This window comes from Pteropus vampyrus, unplaced genomic scaffold (genome assembly GCF_000151845.1).
Source record: "Pteropus vampyrus isolate Shadow unplaced genomic scaffold, Pvam_2.0 Scaffold8, whole genome shotgun sequence".
Classification (NCBI taxonomy): Eukaryota; Metazoa; Chordata; class Mammalia; order Chiroptera; family Pteropodidae; genus Pteropus; species Pteropus vampyrus.
The window spans coordinates 5,433,373-5,444,119 of record NW_011888789.1 but is presented as its reverse complement, the minus strand read 5'-3'; the positions used below and the strand labels follow the sequence as shown (position 1 = coordinate 5,444,119).

General features: G+C 51.3%; 1 protein-coding gene across 1 annotated transcript in view; it reads left to right on the top strand.

Moving 5' to 3' along the window:
* Positions 1–4,738: 4,738 nt before the first annotated feature.
* Positions 4,739–10,747, top strand: part of DUSP4 (dual specificity phosphatase 4) — a 13,188-nt gene continuing 7,179 nt past the window's right edge. Inside the window, exon 1 of the mRNA XM_011371796.2 lies at positions 4,739–5,645. Coding sequence (XP_011370098.1) covers positions 5,213–5,645 — 433 coding nt within the window. The 5' untranslated portion in view covers positions 4,739–5,212. The remainder of the gene's footprint in view (positions 5,646–10,747) is intronic.

Below are 10,747 nucleotides of genomic sequence, written 5' to 3'. Positions count from 1 at the left end.
AGTCAGCTCACTGTCCATGCACAGGTTTTCCACGGAGCCTTTGCATCATCTTGATTATCTTGTAGCTTCAGACCAATTGCTGATTTATTTTTAGCAGGCAAACCTATTGGGGAAGAGAGAAATTAACAAACAAAAGAAAAAGATACAAAGCAATAGGACAGAATGAATGTCAGAGGGAGGATAAAAGTTAAACAAGAATAAGAACTATAGGAAGTCAAGAATAACATGCAAGCAGATGACATGCATTTTATTCATGAAATTTTATTTCCCTAATCCCACGACACTGTTCAATCCCTTTCTTGTCTGAATCTCCCTAGCATTTTGTTTGTTCTTCCCTAATGACATTTATCAGATCTTGCCCTGCTGTACTATACAGTGACAATCACACCCTGACCAGATCTTCTGACTAGATTATAAACTCTTTGATGGTAGTCAGTGTTTCGAACGAATTTCTTTCTCCCACCAACTTTAACAAGTTTTTTGAATTAATAAGAAAATGTTCATAGTTAGAGTGGAAAAAAAAAAAAAAGGCTGAGCCCATTTTTATCTCCTATTTAGAGAAGTATTTGTCTCCAAAATTTGATTTTGAAAAGCTGAAAAAGTTGTTTGGGACATTAGCACTCAACTAAACACATGAATAAAAACTACCAACTTAGCTCTCCATAAGTAAAAGAGGGACAGAAAGAAGGAGCTTGAGATTCTTCTTTCTGCTGTGGCATTTTAGTGTGCCCAGCTTTGTGGAGGGAGGGAGATGGCTGCTGAAGCTTTGACTTGGGGTTCAAAGAGAGCTCTCCAGCTCAGAATCACACAGAGTTGGAAATGGACCAGCCCTGCCTAAACTTTTCATTTGCAGATAAAGAAACTGAGACCCAGGGAGACTGTCTTGTTCAAGATCACTAAGCTAGGTGGTGGCATAGCCTTAATTGAATAATTTTCAAATAAAGTAGTAAACCAAGCATGTATTAAAACCTTTCTGTAGAGACCCTAGATAAGAAACCTAACATTTTAAATTAACAAGTGCTATAGTAACATGCATAGAAAATAAATGGAGGCTACTGACAGATCTGTGACAAAGGCAGGACTAAAAAAATTTTCAGGCTACATGTTTGAGGTTGTTTGCTGATGTTCAGTCTAAGCGTTGAAAACTCCATTGCTTTGAGTCCTGACTTGATGGCCAAATGGGCAAGGAAGGACACACAGTCCTCAATTCTATTTACACATTTTGCCTAAGGACACAAAGTAGACACAGACTTCTCTGCCTTGAGGAGCAGGAGAAAACCTCCCGGTTGGTTCTTTGGAGCATTCCCACTACCAGAGGGGAAATTCCCCATCAGCTGATGGAAGAAGTCTAGCAAACAAGGCCACACAAAATGGACCATTCCTGCTCCAGTCAAGAGTGGAGCAAAGCACAGGAAAGAAGAATCTGCGAGATCTTCCTTTCTGTTGCCACCTTGATGAATTCATTAATGATTTTTTTTCAGGCAAGTTTTATTCAGGCACTTTGAGACAGGGCAGTGAGTCAGAGGTTGGCATCAAAACCAGAATAGAAGCCATAGCCCTCTCTAGGGATCCTACTCTGGGCTTTAAATTCCCAGATCACACAACTTCCTAATTGGAAAAAAATGTTCTTAAACAAGAACATAGGTTTTGTCAGGCATGACAGTGACTAATAAGGTCGGTCTAAGGACTGCTTGATGAAAGAGAAGTTGGATTTTACATGTCACAGTGAATTTTTAAAGTATTTTCACCCTGAGGTTTACTGCTGAATATAAATAAAATATCTCTCCTTGGGCAATTCCATTCCAACTCCTGCAGATCTGCCTTCGTTAATTAAATTAACTTTGAAATGACATTCAAACAAAGTCTTCCTTCCAAATGCCTTTGTTTTCTCCAAGATCTGCTTATTGACAAGCTGTTTCACAAGTTCCTGTGTAAAGTGATTAAGCGTCCCAACCCGACCCTGCATACTAATTGGAGACAAGTTTTATCTTCTCTATAGTCGGTAGCCCGCACATTGTATTCATTTAACTGTGTACCAAAAGGCTCACAGACTTACAATGCCAAAAATTAAACATTTAAAAAACTATACAGGGTGCTTACATAGGATCCTGACAAAGACAAAATTTAAATCTCATTTGCTGAAATGCCCACGACTGAAAGCAAATTCCTGAATTGAGGAGAGGATTTTTTTTTAATTAGTCTCTTTCAAAAAATCAGGCATTCGCGATCGTAATTAAAGCGGCTCTTGGCTTAAATCCATTCAGTCCGAAGCTGCGGCTCCCCCCAGGATGCGACGCGCAGGCGCAGGCACGCACACGTGGACACACAATCACTCACACGCGTCCGCCCACATCCCCTTGCGTGTGCATCGCCTGTGGGATTTACAGGCTTCGCCACTACGGATTACTGTCAGGTGCAGAAAGCAAGTCTTTCTTCCGTGGGCATTTTCCTCCCTGCGGATGTGATTTATTTATGGGCTACGTCAGTGCTGGGTGTGGGGTCCGCTTGCGGAAAGACGACCCCAGCGTAGGGGAGACGATGTCTGCCAGAGCGGCCCAGGGACGTCTCTTCAGCTCCTGCGACATACGCGAGATTGGCCAGGACCTACTTCCGACTGAGAGACTCTTCCAAGAGATGTCCCGTCCATGCCCTTGTGAAGGCGTCGGCGTTTACGTGGGCTGGGAGAGGCCCGGGCCCAAGGGCCTGGCAGGGGCCAGATTCCCGGGCTGCCCGGGAAAGCGGATGAACCCGCGAAGGTCGGCGCATGGGGGACTCGTTGGAAAGGGCGTGCTCCGGGTGTGCCAGGGAGAGCGAGCGAGGATTTAGACAGAGCCTCACTGCCACCTCAGCCTGTGAGAAACCGGATAGAGAGGTCCCTTTTGTCCTTGAGAGGAAGTACAAAACCCCTCCTCACCGGAAAGGCCAAGCAATGAACTTTTGACTGCTGGCTTCCACCCAGAGTGCCCGGCGCCCGAGGTCCCGCTACCCAGAGGCCTCCGTGGATACACAGTTGTGGCCCCTTACAGGGCTGGAACTGGAGTGAGCAATGCGCCTCGGGCGCAAAATTTAAGGAGCACCAAAGAGTCAGTGGTCAAAATAATATCTTAATGCCATGCTTTTTAAAGGAAATAAAATTAATGCAAAAAGAATTAGGACGAACAAAATATTAAATTCCAAATAGAGACAGGATCAGTGCAGTGCCATACTGAGCCAATTTGTAGCCCAAGGTAAAAGCAAGATCCCCTGCGCCGGGGTGTCGGGGTGTCCCAGGCCTCGGAAGTGGAGGCCCCCTGCGGGCCCGGTAGGGTAGAGAAATGGTGACCCTGGGGGCGGGAGGTGAGAGCTCAGGAGAACAAAGGCGGAGCGGAAGGCAGAGCTGGGGGCGGGAGAGACCCCGCGGATTCCGCGACCATGGATGCCTGGGTCCAGGTTTCCATGCGGATCTGGAGTGGGAGACTCGACCCCGCTGCCACCGAGGCCGCGAGCGAGTCCTGCAATACCCACGTGCGGTGGGTAATTCTAACAAGACTTGGCGAGATGTCGGGCGAATAATTTGTGGCTTCTGTCATGTCCCCACTGCAGCGCTCACAAACCCCCTGCCAAAAGCGGCCTCCGGGAAAGTAAATGCATAAGTAAAACTGGGGCGGGGAAAAGTGCTATACGGGACCTGAAAAGAGGGATGCAGAGAACGTGAGTCGGCCCCGGAGTTTATTAAATCATTTACACGTAAATTTCTTAGGGTTTAGCTTCACACCAAATGTGGACCCTCACTATCCTTTCCCGAGAAGACAATTCACACGTACGCGAGACGGGGCGGGGACTTTACAAAAAGCCGAAAACTTCGGGGGTTTTGCCCTACACGCCCCCCCCGCCCCCCGAGTTAAACAAACATCTTTAGGAAGCGTGGACGGGAGTGGCACCCCTGCCTCTCGCCAGAGGAAAAACGTTCCGGCAAAGAATGCCTCCCTCTGGGTCGTAAAGCAACAGAATCAACACCTCGCTTCGGGGCGGGAGGGCTTTCTCTTTCATTTTATCAATTGGGGCTTGCCCACGTCCTCGGAAAGCTATAAAGCTGATTTAATAGCTTACGATGAAAACTGATCACGCTAATATATAAGCGAATGTCAGAGGAATCGCATTTGAGAAAACGACTGGCCAGGATCTGCGGTCCCGGCAGCGGGCCAAGGTCCCCTTTCCGCTTCGGTGCCGGGGAGAGGCCTGCGAGGCTGTTCAGGGTGCAGCACGGAGGCAAAAAAGGATGAAACCTCAAAACCGAGCCTCGGCCTCCGTCAGGCCGGTTTATCGGTCGGCTAATTTCTTTCCGCCGAACGCCGCAGCGGGCTCGAGGAGCCGCACAGCGACTCAGGCCGGGTGGTAACTGCGCGGCGGAGGCCGGGGCCGGCAGGCTGACGGCGAGACGCGCCGCCGCGCTCCATTCACAAAGTCCGGACGCGCAGCTCGCCTGCGGGTCGGAGGCCGCCTCCCTCTTCCTCTAGGCACCGGTTTTATGAATGGGCCTGGCGGCGAGCGCCCTGCTCCCTTTTTACTCCGCTCTTTGTGACGTCCTGTCCCCGTGACCCGGCGCGAGCTGCCGGCACTCCATTCACGCGCCGGGAAGGGGGCGGGAGGAGGGGCCCGAGGGGCGGAGGGAGAGGGGATGGGGCGGGGAGCAGGCGCTGGGGGAGGGAGGCGCGAGGCCCCGAATGGAAAGAGGCGGGGCCTCACGAGGTAGTACTGAATCTGCCCCCTCCCGGGGGAGCGCAGAGGAGCATTAATAAATCTCTAAGCCGAGGAGGAAACTCCGGCTGGGGCATTGCGCCGAGCTCCGGCTGCTCGTGGGGAAACGGATGTCGAGTGGCAGCGCCGGCGCCGGCAGGAGCAGCACTACGGGCCAAATACCGAGAGGCCACAACAGAAGGGAGTCCTTGGCCCTCTCCCGTAAACACAGTCCCCTCCACCTCCGTCTCCCCCTCGCATCGCGCGCAATACTGCCTGGCGCCGGAGGCCACTCGGACTGCTATGTGACCGTGAGACTGCGGGAGGAAGGGAACTGGGTAGAAGAGGGTCTCCGGTGAGAGCCCCTGGGGGCCAAGTTTGCGGTCACTTCTGCACGTGCCCTTTCCTTAGCCCTCGCCCGCCCCTTGCTGCAGCCCAGCTGGCCCGGCTTTCCTTCTCCTCCTCTCGCGCCCAGCAGCCGCGGTTCCCGGCGACCATGGTGACAGTGGAGGAGCTGCGGGAGATGGACTGCAGCGTGCTCAAAAGACTGATGAATCGGGACGAGAACACCGGCGGCACGGGCAGCAGCGGCAGCCACGGCGCCTTGGGGCTGCTGAGCGGCGGCAAGTGTCTGCTGCTGGACTGCAGACCGTTCCTGGCGCACAGCGCGGGCTACATCCGAGGCTCCGTCAACGTGCGCTGCAACACAATCGTGCGGCGGCGGGCCAAGGGCTCCGTGAGCCTGGAGCAGATCCTGCCCGCCGAGGAGGAGGTGCGCACCCGCCTGCGCTCCGGCCTCTACTCGGCCGTCATCGTTTACGACGAGCGCAGCCCGCGCGCCGAGAGCCTCCGCGAGGACAGCACCGTGTCGCTGGTAGTGCAGGCGCTGCGCCGCAACGCGGAGCGCACGGATATTTGCTTGCTGAAAGGTAACTGCGGACTCCCGGGCGCGACCTGGAGGGGGAGGTGTAGCGAGGCTTGGCGGCCTTCTCCTTAGTGGGCCGGGGAAGAAGTGCCCGGAGGGACTGGACTCGTGGCGACGGGGATCCCCGCGCATTCCTTTGCGTGTTGTTGTGCACAGGTTTGCAAGGATTTGTGCGTTTGTATGCAAGTGCGAGCTCCTGAAGTCTTCAGGGCAGCGAGGGCGCGCGTTTCCTCCGTCATCTGCAATTACCCTCCTGGCTCTTTTGCATTTGTTTACACTCACTAACCGTCCGGCCTTGCGGGCTAAGCGCCCTTTTGGCGTTAACCACTTTCCATTCGAGGAAAGTGCTCCCAAGTGCGGGTGGGGACAGGTCAGGCTTGTTGGGTTGGCCCGCTGGGGCCCTGCATTGAGTCCAACCCCGAGAACCCGAGAGGTGGGGAAACGGGTGAAGGGGCGAGTGAGCGCCGATTCGATTAGAAACCAGCCCCTCGGAAATGCACAAGGAAGATAGGGGTGCGGACTTTGTGTGGAGCGATCTGTATCTTGTCTTTTGCTGCCCAACTCCAAGCTCCGCCCGGAAGGTGGCCAGCTCCTCCTGCCCCGGGCTAGACTCAGGCTTCAGGCGCCGGAGGCAGTAGGTGTATTTGGGGAACGCAGGGCAGGATGGTGTCTCCTAAAATCGGGCGCCAGAGAAGTACGACCTTTGTTCAGATACGATTCTCGACGAACAGAGGGCGGCGCGTGCTTGATTTAAGAGAACCCTGGCGAAACTCTTCGGGGAGGTGAGGTCTTGTCAAACCTATAAGTCAGAAACCGAGAAAGGACCGAGTGCCGTCGCAGTATCCGGAAGGGCGGTGCTACAGCCGCACCTGCGGGCCGGGCCGGGCCGCGGTCCTCGGCAACCGGTGAGCTGGGGAAGCCGCAGGCGTGTGGGGTCCCGGCGCCCTTGGCCGCGCTGCGCCCCTGCCGCCCGCCACTGCATTCCGCGCATTCTTTCTTCCTGGTCCGGTCCTGGCCTCGGAAGCCGAGAGGCGTTTCAGACTCCGGCCTTCAAAGAGCAGCTGGGTTCCCTGCCGGCAACCCTCGCCCCCTCCCTCCTTTCTTTTCCTCTCCGGACCTGCTCACCCCGGAGGAAGGGTGGTGGTGAGGCGAGGAGGGGCGGAAACCTCTCCCCACCGCCTCTTCCCAAAAAGCTCGACAGAACGGCTAGTCTGAGCCGGCCTTGCCCTGCTGAATAGCGGACGGCTTTGTTCTCGGCAGTTGTTTCCTGGCCATTTGACCTGTCAGCTGCTGGGGAAATGCTGCTGTTGACCTATGGTTGAACTACTAAATCAATTTTGCTGAATTTTCTTTCTCCGTGAGACTGCTTTTTGCACCTCCGATGGAACTCAGTGCTCTTCCCTTCTCCTAAAAACGCATTAAGAACAAGTGCCGAGGGGCTTGCACGGGAAGGACCGGCCTAGCCTTCTTCGGGCGCGGAGCTGTGCTCGGGATCCCTGCGATCCCCGCGGCAGGCGCACGTCCCGCGCGTGCTCCCGCGTCCAGGTCTGGGTTAGACCGCCACCGCGGGGTCTAGGCCTTTGAGCACGCCTGCCCTCCCTTGCCTGGAGCTGGTGGGAACGGTCGGAGAAATTGCTTGAGGACGAAAGCCCTTTTCAGGGGCACGTTCTCCCTGCCGCGCTGCCCTGGGGTCCATCCTGATTTCAAAGCCTCAGCGCGCGACTTTCTCCGCGGGTCTCTGAACCCAGGACCCTTCTCGAGGGAGGGCAAATCCACATGGAGTCTGGGTTCGTTTTGTTTTTTCTTCCCGGAAGAAATCTCGAGGGGACCGCCCTAGAGCGGCAGCTCGGGGACTTTGGCCCTTGGGCTTCCAGGCGCGCACTTAGGCCCTGCTCCCGGGGAGGAACGGCTTGCGGCACCTCCCTGGTGCCCCAGAATCCCATCCGAAGAGGCTGGAGCCAGAGCATCCCAGCGGGCCAGCCGCTCAGCACGAGGCAAATGCTAATGTAGAGACTGGGTAGGACTGGAGCCTCTGGGTAAAATGTCAGTATCCTTACGGTTGGCGAGGTGCCTGGCCAACGGAAAAGCAGTGTTCCAAGGGCTTGTTGCCACCTGAGGCCTGCACTGCCTCCTGTTGTCAGACCTGGTCTGGGTAGGAAGGATGGCTCTATATGCATCTCAAAATCAACATCCTCTGAGATGGAGAGTGTCTGGGCTTGGGCCTCAGGTTGAATTTGTCATTTCAAGATCAGGCTCTGGAGTAGCCAGGAGAGGGTCAGCTGGGTCTTCATAAGGGAAGGGAGCCGGTCCTTGGAAGCAGCCGCCAGAAATTCACAGAGGTGATGGGGGCCTTCCAGCTTGTTCTGTAGTGCTGGTAGAGCATCTTTGAGGTTAACTGGGTCATAGTCTGTTTAACTAAGCTTATTTTCACATATGTGCTAAGCAGAAGTAGTCTTAACACAGTTCCTCTCTCTTCTCTTTGCCTTCTAATCGAAAAGGCGTCCCTTGTGAGGACAGAAAGAAATTGGGTAGTGTCCGCTCCCACACTGATGCGGGAAGGTGCAGGTGGCTGGAGGAAACCAATGCCTCCTACATCCTGGAGAAGCCAGTGGAATGGAGGCAATGCGTGTTCATGGAAGGGGACAGGGAACTAACGGGAAGCACTGGAAAACACCGAAAGACAAGACCCTTACATTATCTTTAGTAAGGGCCTGAACTGATTAGGAGTTGGGTAATTTGTTTCTCACAGTAGCTGTTCGTTTTATTTTGCAGCTAATGGGCCTTACTGTGTGTCTTATTTCTTGTGGGGTGGTGGGCGTGGAGTACAAGTGGTCAGACATTAAGCCAGTGACCAAGTTGTGCTGGGGGCACAATAAAAAACAGCAGGATATTTTCAGAAGTTACATTATCCTTACTGGCCAAAGGCTAATTCTACCAATTAATTGCATTAAAAAATTTGGTTTTTCTATTTCTGTCATTTTGAAAGGCAGTTGGTTACTTACTGTAAGTAATTAATAACTAATACCACAGGCAAGAATTCATAGTTAAGGGTAAACTTAATATCAACAAAATGCTGCTTAGCTTTTACATTTCCTAATATTAGCCAAGTTTTGCTAAAAGAAATAACCCATATTAATACATTTTCTAGTCTTTTTACTAGTGAGAGTCCCATTGGGGTAAACTTTTTCTTTTTAAGCTCATTTTATTTAAAATCCTGTAAGGCGATTTTGGAGGAAAGTTTACATTTTTTTCAGATTTTATTAAAGTACATATCTCCTTTGCTTGCAGTCCCTTTCTCCTTCATATCCCCGGATTAGGGTTTGAGAGAAAGACAAAAAGGACATTTTCTTACCATAATAGAAATCATTCTTTACCTCCCATGTACCCGGAATGACAAATCAGTCTGTTATGTAGAAAATTTCAGTTATAAAAACATTATCTTGCTTTCCTCCTATCTAAAATTCATCTCAGCACATGACCACTGCCAGTTGTTATTCAAGTTCTGATCGAAAAGTTGTCCTGAAAACCATTTCGAGAAGTTGAGAGGGCTGTCGTCCTCACACAGACCGACATCACACTTTCTGTAGAAAACAGCCTCTAAGACCCATAATGAACGGTATGGGTGTGGGTGATGGGGCTCAACTAGCAGCCCTGGCAACTCTGGTAACTGTCTTCTGTCTAGTCTCTCTCTACCCACATTTGTCCAGCCCATCCTAGTTCTCCAGGAGATGAGTGGCATCAAACGGCATAGCCCTGGAGGGATGCTGAGGTCGCACACCTCTTTGGGACTGGTTTTTCTCTTTTCAGATATGACACAATGCCCATGACAGCCAAGGATTGTTGGAATCACAAAAAAATGGTATGCCTTAAAGATGATTTCTAACCCCTATTGTAAGTTCTTACAGAGTTATAAGGAATGAGGCCAACTCACTCCTTTTTGCATCATTTTAATTGGATGCTTCCAACTCACGAAAGTCAGTAAAGACAGGGTGTCAGTGTAAATCAAGAGTGAAAACCTGATCCTTGATCAGCCCACAGCTCCCTTGGGCTTGTCCTCAGTGCTTATAGGAGAGGTGACTTGCACCCACCAAGATAAGCTACAAAGAGACCCAGGGAGGGAGAAAGGGTGGCGTTTTTAAGGAGCCAAGAAATTTCTCTAAGAAAATCAGAACATCTGAAACCAGATAGCCTATTTCCTTAATGGGAGGCAGTACCCGCCTAACAAAGAGGAAGTTTCACAGGAAGAAAAGTTCACTTTGGAACGGAAGCCAGCTTGCTGAACGTAGCAGATAGCACCAAAGGACTGGGAGGGGCTGCAAACAAGATCCAGCCTGAGCTGTGGCATTAGGTGTCAGCCAGTTGGCCCAGGATGGATAGGTTTGTGCTTGGAGTCTCAAGGTGAGAAGCCCACTTAAGTAAATTTTAAATAACTGCTCAGCATTTACATGAGTGCTCATCAGTTCTCAAAGCCAAATGACCTTCAAATGACCCCAGACTTTCTTGCCAGGCAACATTTGCCTTACATTGAGAAGATGTCCTGGGAGAGCAAGGCCATGAGCCCTTGGTGAATGGGTGATATTCTGAGTGTTATGGGAAAAAAGCAGTAGCCACATTAAGATTGATGACTCTATCACCACCAAAGGACAAGTTTACCCATCACAGACCCCACTACTGGTCCTATTATGTTGATAGGCCCAGCACTGCGTCAGTCTGCCCTTTGCAAAACACTTCCATACACACGCTCTCCCAGGCCTGTGTGGGCGGGAGGCCAGCAGCAGGATGTATGGCCAGTGGGTCATCATTTTCAGTAAATTCTGAAAAGCACCTTGTTGTGTACATGTGTGTAAAAAACAGAAAAAAGCATGGAGTTGAACTGAGATGTAGTTATTCCTCAAGAAAGTCAGGTGAAAAATTATATTCCTTACCTACCCCCTAAGCTCTAAAGTTTTAAAATTAAGATGAGAAAGTGAGAGCTTTAAGACCCGAAAGCATGTTATTAAACAAGAACATGGGAAAAACAGGTCAAAATTAGAATATCTGTTACTGGATGACTTTTAATAAGATGTAGACAAAACAGGTGGAATTAATTGGCATCTGTCATGAAAT